At 38.0% G+C, this 12,638-nt stretch overlaps 4 protein-coding genes and 1 pseudogene across 5 annotated transcripts in view; 3 read left to right on the top strand and 2 right to left on the bottom strand.

The window, feature by feature from the left end:
- On the bottom strand, window positions 274-1,679 carry LOC104737883 (annotated as a pseudogene).
- Window positions 3,417-7,735, top strand: LOC104734809 (diacylglycerol kinase 1-like). Its single transcript, XM_010454458.1, has 8 exons — window positions 3,417-3,631; window positions 4,031-5,419; window positions 5,531-5,897; window positions 6,248-6,324; window positions 6,490-6,609; window positions 6,686-6,850; window positions 6,946-7,083; window positions 7,214-7,735. The coding sequence occupies exons 2-8, from the start codon at window positions 4,247-4,249 to the stop codon at window positions 7,361-7,363; spliced, it is 2,190 nt and encodes a 729-aa protein (XP_010452760.1). The 5' UTR covers window positions 3,417-3,631; window positions 4,031-4,246; the 3' UTR covers window positions 7,364-7,735.
- Window positions 8,230-10,775, top strand: LOC104734808 (plant intracellular Ras-group-related LRR protein 7-like). Its single transcript, XM_010454457.2, has 10 exons — window positions 8,230-8,702; window positions 8,969-9,038; window positions 9,131-9,177; window positions 9,312-9,420; window positions 9,512-9,597; window positions 9,677-9,767; window positions 9,914-9,999; window positions 10,095-10,181; window positions 10,262-10,399; window positions 10,488-10,775. Exons 1-9 carry the CDS (start codon window positions 8,601-8,603, stop codon window positions 10,370-10,372), a joined length of 789 nt encoding a protein of 262 aa, XP_010452759.1. The 5' UTR covers window positions 8,230-8,600; the 3' UTR covers window positions 10,373-10,399; window positions 10,488-10,775.
- Window positions 10,821-12,222, bottom strand: LOC104734807. Its single transcript, XM_010454456.2, has one exon. The coding sequence runs from the start codon at window positions 12,180-12,182 to the stop codon at window positions 10,920-10,922; it is 1,263 nt and encodes a 420-aa protein (XP_010452758.1). The 5' UTR covers window positions 12,183-12,222; the 3' UTR covers window positions 10,821-10,919.
- Window positions 12,295-12,638, top strand: part of LOC104734806 (centrosomal protein of 112 kDa-like) — a 3,161-nt gene continuing 2,817 nt past the window's right edge. Inside the window, exon 1 of one of the 2 annotated variants that reach the window (XM_010454452.2) lies at window positions 12,295-12,459. The gene's annotated coding sequence lies outside the window, so the exon portion shown is untranslated. The remainder of the gene's footprint in view (window positions 12,460-12,638) is intronic. The other variant, XM_010454453.2, reaches the window with a different exon arrangement.

Below are 12,638 nucleotides of genomic sequence, written 5' to 3'. Positions count from 1 at the left end.
AATAAAAGAAAAAGAAGAAGATAAAATATTTATAATAAACATAAAGCAGTTCAACAAGATAGAGAGATAGAGAAACAAGCTAGTAGACCCTTAAACATAACACTAACAAAAAGTCAAGACTCACACACATCAAAAACCAAATCCAAAACTAGACCTTTCGGAGTTTTTACTTGGATTTGGTTTGGTGTCTGAGTCTTTACTTTTCCAACCTAGTTCCATGTTCACCATCAGATACACTGTTTTTTTATTCATAATGGCAAATATATAAAAAGACTAAACCGAGCTCATTGGTTCGGTGCATTACCGACCATTGTGGTTTGAACCATAGTCTCCCTTCCGCTGCGTGCTGGGCTGAAACATACTGCACTATACGCCTCATCCGGATATGTCATATCCTTGAAACGTCTCACCAGCTCATCTTTGCCCTACGCAAGTGTCACAATAAGATTGGTATACGATAAGATAGACAGATATGTGTATAAATATGTAGAGGTATAGGAGTGGAGACTAGCCTGAATCCTAGCAGAAGTAATCTCAAGCACTTTTGATGAGTAAAAATGGCTCCACTGCTTGTGGTTACAAGCAGCCTTAAACTTGGACACTGCTTTTGCATTTGTGAAGTTCACGAATGCATACCCTTTGTTCATTGTAGTCCTGTTAAATGTGGTACCATTCATGTGGGTAATGTTATGATCAAGTAAAGGTATTGGTTGACTAGTAACATTGTTAGTCAATTGTAAAAATTGACTAGTAACGTTGTTAGTCAATAGTCAATCTTACAAATACATTCATGCAAAAATTGTAAGTTGTTAGTTACATCACATGCATATATATATTCAATGATATATTATCGATTATGATCATGGTTTCCAAGATTTTTATAGCATCATTTCGTTTCTACTCTTTCTTACACACACACACACACACACATGACGATCAAAACAAAGATGAAACTAACGAATAAAGGATTTAATGATAAAAACTTAAAACTTACTTGAAGTCAATAGGGATATACAAGAAATCATAAGCAGAGATTGGTGACTCTTCATTTCTATCACTTCCGTTAACCTCATCACAGTGTTTATCCATGTACTCAATCATCATCTCTCTCCTGCAAACATTGTTAACCATAAGTTTCACCATATGCCTCATCATTTAATCACCGCAACAACAAACAAAAAAAAAATAATACTTTTGTCTAAAAACTAGCATATATCTAATCTACTAGTTATGAAGGAATTATATAGACTACTATGAAGTTATATATATACGCACGTGTATCGGTTTGGTATGTTACGAAGCATGACGGTGGTGATGTGATCGTCATTAGATTCAACTTCGTGTGATGTCTTCCTAACCCATGCAAGCTTCTTATCTCGTCCGTAACTTCTCCGGCCAAAAATTCTTCTGCTACTAGCCCGCGGAAGGGTGAGCTCTTGGCTAGGGTTTGGAGGAAGTTCGTGTGTAGACACAAACTGATTCGGGTTAGGGTGAATATACCAAAGAGGATAATACACCCATAGTGATGGAGGAGGAGGAGGGAAGTTGCCGCCGGAGATGACGTATATGGACGGCGGCGCACAGAAGTAGTAGCTATTGTGAGGAAAGAAGGACTGTGTGGGCGGCTGCGGAGCTTGTCTAGCAACGACGGTGGCGTCGTCATCATCGGGAGAAGCCATTGGAGGCGGTTTAGAGGTGGAGAGAAGGAATGATTTTGGTTGAGTATATATATTACTATTTGGTAATAATAAGAAACAAATTTGTTGATGCCTAGAAGATCCGAAGAGCTGTCTACTAGTACTCTATGCATCATGATTTCATTGTGTCAGTAGATATGTACCGTCCGATTTGGTTAACTTTTGTTTTAGCTTCTCTCTAGCCTCGAGATCCGTGAGGGCTCAGTACATTAGCCTTGATCAAACTAGCTTCCGATATGACAAAAAAAAAGTGATTACCGTTTTAATAGTATTATTTTTGGTTTAGAAACCGACTAGTAGTAGTAGTGTGAAGTGTTGGAAAGGAATACACTGGTTCAGTTCAAATTTGCAAAATCATATACTAGTATCTACTAGATTTGCAAAATCATATAGTATCTACTAGTATATAGAGTACCTGTACTCGAAGTGTCCGTTTTTGAAGGGACATCTAGACTATGGCGCATATATATATATATGTCAATTTATTAGCAATCAAAGTTTAGTCGAAACTCATGTGGAGTTCATATTGTGATTAGTCGAAACTGTAGAGTTCATATTGTGAAGATTGAAGAATTACTTAGACCATTTCCCATACATGTTGTTTCTACAAGTCGTATCTGTTTTTCAGTTAAAAAGTAAAATGAAAATGAAAAATAGGTTGATGTATATAAGAAGATTGATCAGTTTCATATATAAAATAACGGAATAAAATCGTGTTGATACATTTTCTTTGACCTAATTTTATGGTTTATATAACTTGGGTTTCGAAAAATGATGATTAAATAATAGGCAGCCGTGTCGACATTTTTGATGGACATGTTGCATATTGAACCAAATAATGATAGCTGGATGAAGAAAAAGTCATAAAACCATCACGACCTAGATTTATTAGAGCAATTTTGTGCAATTCTTTTGTTTGCCTTAAATTCTAAAATATAAATCATAACTTGTAATTTGTAAATGTGAGTGGTAACGCTGCACAGCAGTACCACTGGATAAAACACGTATTACTGTATTTACAAACAATGCGAAAAGTGATGCATGTTTAGAAGGATCCCGTATTTTTGAAGTCGGTTGGTTGAAGCGAGTAAGACATACTTAATCCAAAGTTCGATCGAGCATAGGAGAAAACTGACATTGACATATATATACTTGTACAAGTACATATATATACATAGTGTATTTTTAAGTTTTCCTTTTTTTTTAGTCTTCTTCTTTTTCCTTTTTTATTGATTTATTCCATCATCTTACCAAAAAAAATATCACACCTTGGATGAGAAACCATGCCACAAATTCCAGATTTGGACAATTTCTCCTTGAATTATAAATAAAAAAGGAAATAATTTTAGTTGTTTTTTTTTTTTTTTAAAGTGGGTCAATGTCATCCATGCTGAAGTAATTTCCGAAACCGTGGCATGGATGGGCCTGGGCCCTTTGCCGACAAAAAAGGATTAGGCCACGTGGCTACCTGAAACTCGAGATTCATCCATTATCCGACGTGGCCGAGCCGTGTAAAACGGATACAATAGATTTGATTAAAAAAAAACCATCTCTTTCTTCGTCCCCAGAAGAATCTTTCTCTTTCTTATTTGCTTGCTGCTTCTCAATAATATATATACACACATAAGTCCGATCGAATAAATCAAAAACTAAGATCCCTTTTTTATTTTTTTTATTTCAATCGTATTATAAAAAAAAACTCAAAAGAGAAAGAGAGCATCTGCTTTTTTTTTTTTTTTTTAAAAACAACACAAAAGAAAAGAAAGAAAAAAAATTTGGATTTTGAGGAATTTTTTTTAGCTTCGTGCTTGGTCGCTCTCGATTCTTCTGGGCTTTGGTCTTCCTTCGCATCGCATCGCATCTCATCGGCTTGCTCGATTTCTCTCTTATTTGATCATCTCTTACTTCTTCTTCTTCTTCTCTCGCTTTTGGAGGTTAGGGTTTCTCTGCCCCTTCTTTTTTTTTTTTTAATATTTTATATATTCTAGATTATATTAATTTTTCTTATATTTCCATTGGATCTTCGCAGTCTATGTCCACTTTTTTAATTGGAGGATTTTGGAATTTTGTGATCTGAGTTTGATTATTTCACTTGAGCTCGAGTTTGATATCTAAGGAGGTGTTGTCCAAGCTTGATTAAGATTGTTCGATTAGAGTCTGAATCTGAATCAACATTACAATTACTAAAGTTTAGAATCTGAGCAAAGAGAGAATTATATATATCTAGTAGTTATTTTTTTAAAAAACATTGGTGATTGGTGTATCTGTGATGCAATGTTTCTTATGAAAACGATTGTCTCTTAACGTTTTTTTTTTTTTGCTGGACTGGGCAGAAGAGTTTGTCTTCTATTGTTGAACCTGTGATTGTTGTCTTCTACGAGATAGCTTGTTCTGAGTGTATCAAGATTTTGATGGATGATGAGGATATGGAGTTTGAAGAAGTTTTTTTGATGACCTGTGTGTGGACCTGACCAAGACAGGAATCTTTTGGGGCTTCTTCTAGTCAGGAAATTTTCTTACTTGTAGTTGTAGGGTTGCAACATACATAAATGGACGACGATGGAGAACTGGGGATGTTTTTTCCTAATTGGAACAGCAAGAATCCAGCTGAATCGTTCGAGTCTCGCGGTTTAATGTTCTCTTGTTTTGTTGCTGCCCTTGTTGGTATTTTGACCATCGCCTACACAGCTTTTCAATGGCGAAGAAATATCAACTTAAGTTGGACGAAAGCCATTGCCAGATCAAAGAAAAACCCAAAGGCACGACATAAGGTTCCTGTTGCTCCACATAGCTGGGAAACCGACCCTATATCTCGTGCCAAGAACTTCAACTGTTGTGTATGCTTCAAGTCCATGTCGCCATCTCAGGCAATTGTAGCTTCAGAAAGTGTTTTCCACAGGTGCTCAATCTGTGGAGCAGCTGCCCATTTTAACTGTTCTTCAACTGCGGCTAAAGATTGCAAATGTGTCTCCATGACTGGATATGAGCATGTGGTGCACCAGTGGGCAGTGCGCTGGACAGAAGGGGCTGATCAGCCTGATGACTCCTCGTTTTGTAGCTACTGTGACGAGTCATGTAGTAGCTCCTTTCTTGGGGGTTCTCCTATATGGTGCTGCTTGTGGTGTCAACGTCTTGTGCATGTTGACTGTCACAGTAACATGTCGAATGAAACTGGTGACATTTGTGACTTAGGCCCGCTTAGAAGGCTAATATTGTGCCCTCTCTACGTTAAGGAATTGACACGGAATCCCTCTGGTGGGTTTCTGAGCTCAATCACGCACGGTGCTAATGAACTTGCATCAACCGCCCTTGCCAGCATCAGGAGTCAAAGCAAAAAATACAAGCAAGCTAATGAAACTTCAGCTGACACGGGTAATAGTAGTAGCAATTGCGATGAATCGACAGAAAGCACAGCTGAGACAGGCCCACCTGTTGTTAATGGCTCCCATGCCATGCTTGAAAATACTATCAGTGTTATGAATGGTGATTCTTCTCACGGGGACAGTGATAGCAATGGCAAGCTGGAAAAGAAGCCCAGTGTTAAGAGAAGCGGGTCTCTTGGTCAGAAGGAATATCATGCGCTAAGGTCGAAACTTAAGTATGAGCTCACTGATTTGCCTTCAGATGCAAGACCGTTGTTGGTTTTTATTAATAAAAAGAGTGGTGCTCAACGAGGTGATTCCCTTCGTCAACGCCTTCATCTTCTTCTAAATCCCGTGCAGGTAGAGTATGCTGCCTGGAAAACTTGTTACAGACTTATATCTGTGGACATTTTCAATGCATTTTCCTAATCTATGGTCTTGAAGTTTATTGGTGGAGCGATTTTCTTGCAGGTTTGTGAATTGAGTTCTGTGCAGGGACCAGAAGTGGGACTTTTCCTCTTCAGGAAGGTTCCTCACTTTAGAGTTCTTGTTTGTGGTGGAGATGGCACTGCTGGTTGGGTATTAGATGCAATAGAAAAGCAGAATTTCGTCTCTCCTCCTGCAGTTGCTATCCTGCCTGCTGGAACCGGGAATGATCTATCCCGAGTATTAAATTGGGGTGGTGGTTTGGGCTCTGTTGAGAGACAAGGAGGCCTGTCTACAGTATTACAGAACATAGAGCATGCTGCAGTCACTGTTCTTGATCGTTGGAAAGTATCGATTTCTAATCAACAAGGAAAGCAACTTCAGTCGCCAAAGTATATGAACAATTATATAGGTCAGTTAAATTCAAAACCTCTAAGTGAATAACTTCGAAGCTTTGCTTTCAAAACCTCTAGGTGTACTCAACCTATCTGATCTCAGTTCCAGAGTCCTTTAGTTCTGTTGCAACATTTTTCCCGTACATAATACTAATACTATTATGAGGACTCATCTCTAGTTTAAAAATATTTGCAGTTAACATGGCAATTTGCGTTTCAAATCTATAGAATTAAAATTGTATTATTATGTAGACTCTCTTCATGAGGGCTAGTTTGAACCATTCCCGTTGTGTATATTACTATCTTTGTAAATGAGATGACTGCTATCTTGAAACCCATAGCTTATAATTGTTGCTAATGTTAACAGGGGTTGGGTGTGATGCGAAGGTCGCCCTTGAAATTCACAATCTACGGGAGGAGAATCCAGAGAGATTTTATAGCCAGGTAACCAAATAAACATTAATTGATAAAATTTGATATAACCTTAGGACAACTGTATTTCTACATTTCATAGTCATGAATCATGATTTAACTGGCATATATTGTAGAGAAGCTGTATTGTTAATATTTAGCCCATGAAACTGATATTTGTATGGTCTCCGTGTGCAGTTTATGAATAAAGTCCTCTATGCCAGAGAAGGTGCAAGGAGTATAATGGACAGAACATTCGAAGATTTCCCTTGGCAAGTTCGCGTTGAGGTGGATGGTGTTGACATCGAGGTTCCTGAGGTGAGTCACAGATACCTTACAGATAAAACCCGCATGATGATTAATGCTCTAACTTCTATATGCTAAATCTTGGAAGGATGCGGAAGGAATACTTGTTGCAAACATTGGGAGTTACATGGGAGGGGTGGATTTATGGCAGAACGAAGATGAAACATATGAAAACTTTGATCCACAATCAATGCACGACAAGATAGTGGAAGTCGTGAGTATATCTGGAACATGGCACCTGGGAAAGCTTCAGGTTATATTTGCATTCTATCTGATCTGTTGACACATCTGACTGCTAACCCTGAATACTAAGATCAATTGATTTTTGTTTGTTTTCACACCTTTCAGGTCGGGTTGTCTCGTGCGAGAAGGCTAGCTCAGGGGCAATCAGTCAAGATACAACTTTGTGCGCCGTTACCTGTGCAAATTGATGGAGAACCTTGGTTTCAGCAACCATGTACCTTAAACATATCTCACCATGGCCAGGTTCTTCACTAACTAAGCTTTTAGATTGGATAGAGAAGTCTTTTGTTTTTCGTAACTCCGCTAAAAGCTCGAACATTTGTTATCGCTAAAACTGATATTTTACTCGCGCTTATCTTCACTTTTGCAACAGGCTTTCATGCTGAAGAGAGCTGCGGAGGAGCCACTGGGTCATGCAGCGGCTATAATCACAGATGTTCTAGAGAATGCAGAAACCAATCAAGTGATAAACGCTTCACAGAAACGAACACTGCTTCAAGAAATGGCTCTACGGCTAACTTAAAACAGAGTAAAAAATGAAAAGACAAAAGACAAAAACCTTCAATCGTCAACAGCCAATCAACTATCAGTGGTTAGTTATTGACTTGTTGTCTCGTCAGAATGTTTACAAAATATGTGTATTTTACATATCTCGTACTTGTACAACTGTCTGTCTAACTAAGGAGCGTTAGATAGTTTTGGAGATCGAAATCCGCTGGATGAAAAAAGCGGGTTCTGGTGTGATATTAGGAAAAAAACAAAAAAAGGAAAAAGGAACCAAAAAATGGATTCTGGTTCCAAGATTTTTGGGTGTTGTGATAGTGTAGTGTCAAGTTTCACATGAATGAAACTGATACAAAGCTTGTTAAAATTATTGATCTTTGTCTTTCGATGAGTTCTTCTCATATATATATATATATATATATATCAATATAATTTCTAGGAGAATCATGTACATATATGTATATATTCAGATGCTTAACTTGTGACTACACATTTTGGCTATTCATATGAAATCGGTTTTCCGGTCTGAATTTGATTTATTAAATGTGAAACTTAATCGGAAGAAATAATTGTTTTGCTCGACCATTCCATTAGACCAGTGCCATATAAGCCTGCAGTTGCTTGAGGAAGGGGTTAACGAAAAAACCAAACAAAGGAGACTTGTTGTAATATAATTTTTTTGTTAATGTTAGGGCTCTATTTAACTTTATAAAATTTGGTTGTTGTTAAAACTATCTTATTATACAAAATCATGAGAGTTGATTTAGGGATTTAATAGATTCAAGACTAGAGACAAAATTAAGGTTTTCTTCAAAACTGAGTGTTTTGTTTCAGTAAATAAACATTCAATTCGAGGAACAAAATTAATTGACTTGGAAAAAATTGAGCCTTGGGGCGTTGTGGAAATCGTCGAGGATCGATGTAAGAGTTTGTATTTGAGTTCTTTTAACCAACCGGTCTTCGTGTTTCCAATTTATATTTTTTTTTTTGTTTTACCTATATACCCGCGAGAGAGAGAGGTAGAGAAAGACCTTGACCCTCACACCTAAACCTCAAAAACCAAAATTCGTGAAAAGTTTTTGACCAAAAAAAGTCTGATATCTTTTTAGCAATCAGATTCCTTTTGAAACTTTCTGGGTTTGGAGATTTTCTTCAATCATTTCTTATTATAATATATTTTATTGTATAATCATCTAATCTTTTAAAACAAAATCTACTGCGACGACGATCGGCGAAGAATCACAAACAAAATAAGAATGGGGTGTTGCGCGAGCAATACAGCTGGTGGTTCTAAGGCTAATCGGATCTCACGGTGGCGATCCACCGGCATTGTTGGTCTCCGCGACTCCAAATTGAAGGTTAAAAAGCTCATCCTATGGAAAACTTCTATATGATTAAACCTTTTTTTTTTTTTTTTTTTCATATGAATATTGTAGAGATTTTTCTCTGTGTTGGGTTTGGTCTCTTGTTTGCCATGATTGAGAAAGCTTTTTATTGATTAGACGAAAAAGCACCAAACTTTGTTGGTTGAGTTATGAATTTGGTTAGGGTTTCGTTTTGTGGGGTTTTTTTTTAACACTGGAATTGTCTGATCTCTTGTCCTGTTTTGGGTTTTGTTGAGCAGACATTTCCGGATGAAGTGATTGATATGGAGAGAGCAGTGCGAACACTCGATCTAACTCACAATAAGATCGGTATTGGCTTCTCTGCTTTTCTTTCTCTTTTAAAATTTCTGATTGAAAATGGACTTAGTTAGTTGATGGGACTTGGTTGGGTTTTTGACCAGCTGATGTACCTGGAGAAATCAGCAAGTTAATCAATATGCAGCGTCTGGTGAGACAACTCTTTGCCTCTCTTTTTACATTCATCGTTTCTTGGTGCATTTTGTATTATTAGCTATGATAGAATGCTTGTTGGTACTCGCTGTGGCTTTTGACTCTTTCCCTTCATACTGCATTTTTTCACAGTTAATAGCTGATAATCTAGTTGAGCGCCTTCCAGGGAATCTAGGGAAACTTCAATCTCTCAAAGTTTTGATGCTTGATGGAAACCGCATCAGCTGTTTGCCTGATGAATGTAAGAACAATTTTCTTTTGATTAAAAACTATACTTTTTTTTTTGTCCATTTAAAACAATTTTGTATAAACCTTATTTGTTTGTTGTCCAGTGGGTCAGTTGGTACGGCTTGAACAACTATCAATCTCCAGAAATATGCTCATATACTTGCCTGATACTATTGGTAGTTTGCGCAATGTAAGTGACTTCTTTTCCCAAACCCATAGCTTAAGCATCCGCCTTATATATTTAATTTGCATTCTCTTATCAAATGCAGCTAGTGCTGTTGAATGTCTCGAATAACAGATTGAAATCCCTTCCTGAATCAGTGGGGAGTTGTGCTTCTTTAGAAGAAATACAGGCTAATGGTATGTTTCTATTTTCACCTTTTTGATTCCGCTTCCTTCCAACCGTTATTTGTTCGTTTGGTGATTTAGAAACATCAAATGTCTTTTGGAAACTCTCTGGTTGTTTCTTCTCCAAAACTTAGTCGTGATTTGGGATAGCCTTGCAGATAACGTTGTTGAAGAGCTTCCTGCATCACTCTGCAACCTGACTCAGTTAAAGTCGCTTTGCTTAGACAATAATCAAGTGAACCAGGTAGATAATCGAAATGTGATTTGTTCAATCATCCGTTTACCTTTTTCGGATTCTGTCTTCTTCCTGTGAATACTGTAACACTAATGGTTTTGCAGATTCCAGATGGGTTGCTGATACATTGCAAGAGTCTGCAAAATCTTTCTTTGCATAACAATCCCATTTCCATGGATCAGTTTCAGCTGGTAAGTCAGTAACCTCGAAGAACATTATCTAAACTTATTTGAATTTTGTCTTGTGACATAACGATATATATAATGGATAGATGGAAGGATACCAAGAATTTGAAGAGAGGAGAAAGAAGAAATTTGACAAGCAAATCGATTCGAATGTGATGATGGGCTCTAAAGCACTTGATGTAGGCGTTGATAAATGAATCTTGTCTTCAACATCTTCTTAGTTCGTAAGTTCATTCAGAATATAAGATAGATTTGGTATTTGTCTCTATGTAATGAATCTTCACTGATAATGAAAGATTCGTTTTTTTGCAGGTTGGATCGGTGAATGAGGGTCATCGATTTGTGTAAGATATATTGTTGTAAAACTCTCTATCTCTCTTCTGGAAGATTTAGAATCTCTGTCACTGTAACTCTCAAATTTTTATGAACACACACATACACATTCACGCATGTACGTACATAAATATATATATATATCAAGGCGTGTATGTGTGTGTATATGTATCTGTGTGCGTGTGTGTATACAAAACATATAGGCAAATCGATTCTTGCCTTTTGCCCTATTTACTGTTCTGTCTTTAAAACACACTAATTTGATCATGTATGCTATGTCTCAATTGTGAGTTTGCGTTTGCTATTATTTAGTAGCAAAATTGGATTCACACTACACTCTTTTCAAAAAGATTCGTGTCTCTCAGCAAATGAAAGATATGACAACGGAAACAGTAAAAAAAAATCAAAAGCTCAGAGTTTGATGCATCCTTGATACACATCCATCAACTCAGGTAACTCATCTTCGTACTTGAAGACGAGCTTCTCCAAAAACACTTTCTCCACTGGAACCAACAACGAAGTCAAGCTCCAATCCTCCTTCACAAGCCCTTTCGATACCAACACCTTAGCAACCGAACACCTCGGGATAATCCTCTTCTCAAGACTAAAGAACAACACCACAGGACACTGCGCGATCGATCTAGGCGCCAAATTCATCTCATTCACGAAAAACTCCATGGTCCTATTGATCTTCCTCTCAGACAACATCATACAATGCGGATGCTTCTTGAAAGCGCACATGATATCATCTTCCGACCAATCCCATCTCTGGTAAACCTCAAAGCATTTGTCCCATATAGATTTGTTTCCTTTCCCAGAAAGAGCGTGAATCGCCAGCACAAAGGTTGACTTCTGAGGATTGAATCCCATGTCTCGAGCTTGCTTAGCGATAGATTGAAACTCGTGGCTCTTTTGCATCACAGCTTCAGGGAAATGCGTGAGAAGCAGCTTAATACAATTCTCAGGGACACCAGTCTCGTTCATGTAGCTGATGTTAGGTACAAGATTCTTTGTATGATCCTCTAAAAAGACCCAAGTGGTCCTCCGCAGCGCCGCCACGATCTTCTCGTCGGAATCAAGAACGCTTTTGAGGAAATTGTAAGAAGGGATGAGCTGATTAACGAGAGATCTAGTCAAGATTGTGGGATCAGAAGCTAAGGTTCGAGCAAGTAGAGATTTAGAGACGCCGATGGAGAGGAAGAATCTGAGTTTCGGGAGGAGGACTGAGTCAGCATTGGCTAATAAGAGAACGGGACGTTTCTTGACGAGAGTTGAGATCTGAGAAGCGGTGAAACCGTGGTCACGAAGAAGGTTTAGAACCGTGTTGGGTCGTTCTGGAGAATCTAGTAAGAGTTTGCGAGAAACTAAGGTGGCGGAATCTGGAGATAAACCACATGAGTCGATAAGGTAGTTGATGGTGAAGGAGAGTTTTTGCTGCGGCTGCTCATCATATTTAGGAGTGTTGTTGGAGGAGGTGAGAGTTGTTGTTGTTAGCGGAGAAGAAGTCTGGTGGAGAGAGAAGACGTAAATGGGTTTCCGGTGATTCTTCTTAGGTTGTAAAGTGAAGATTCCTCTTCCAATTGGTTTGGTGAGGAAGACGAGCCTCGCTAGAGAAGTCGCTTGAGGTTGTATTGCGACCGCCATGAGTTGACTACAGCTTGCTTCAACTCTCATCTCTCCCAGATGATTTACGGACTAGTTTTCGGATTTTATTTTACCCGCCCACCCGACCCGACTAAACCGGATTGACCCGGTTCTCGTTTTTTAAAACAAGGGTCATGTAATGGTTTACTCATCTGGTCTCTCTCTAGTCTGGCATCGTTTCGAAGAAACCGAGAGACGCAAAAATAAATTGGGAGGATTATCAAATTCAAATTCAAAAAAAAAAAAAATCATCGCTCCGATCAAATTCTTCGTCGGAATAATCTCAGGGAGGAATTGCGCTGGGAAGGTAAACGTTTCTTTGCGCTTTTGTATTCGCTCATCAATGTTTTTTTCCTGGGTTGCAATTATATATCCTTTGTTTGTTGAAATTGGCGTTTATCTAAGTGGTATGTATAGTTTTGTTTTCCCCAATTACTTCAAAGGAATCGAGTAAAGAGGCGCCTTTCATCTAATTTTAGCGAATAA

The sequence above is a fragment of the Camelina sativa genome, chromosome 13 (assembly GCF_000633955.1).
Source record: "Camelina sativa cultivar DH55 chromosome 13, Cs, whole genome shotgun sequence".
NCBI lineage: Eukaryota > Viridiplantae > Streptophyta > Magnoliopsida > Brassicales > Brassicaceae > Camelina > Camelina sativa.
Note: the sequence above shows the minus strand (reverse complement) of the source record. Positions and strands in the feature narration are given on the sequence as shown.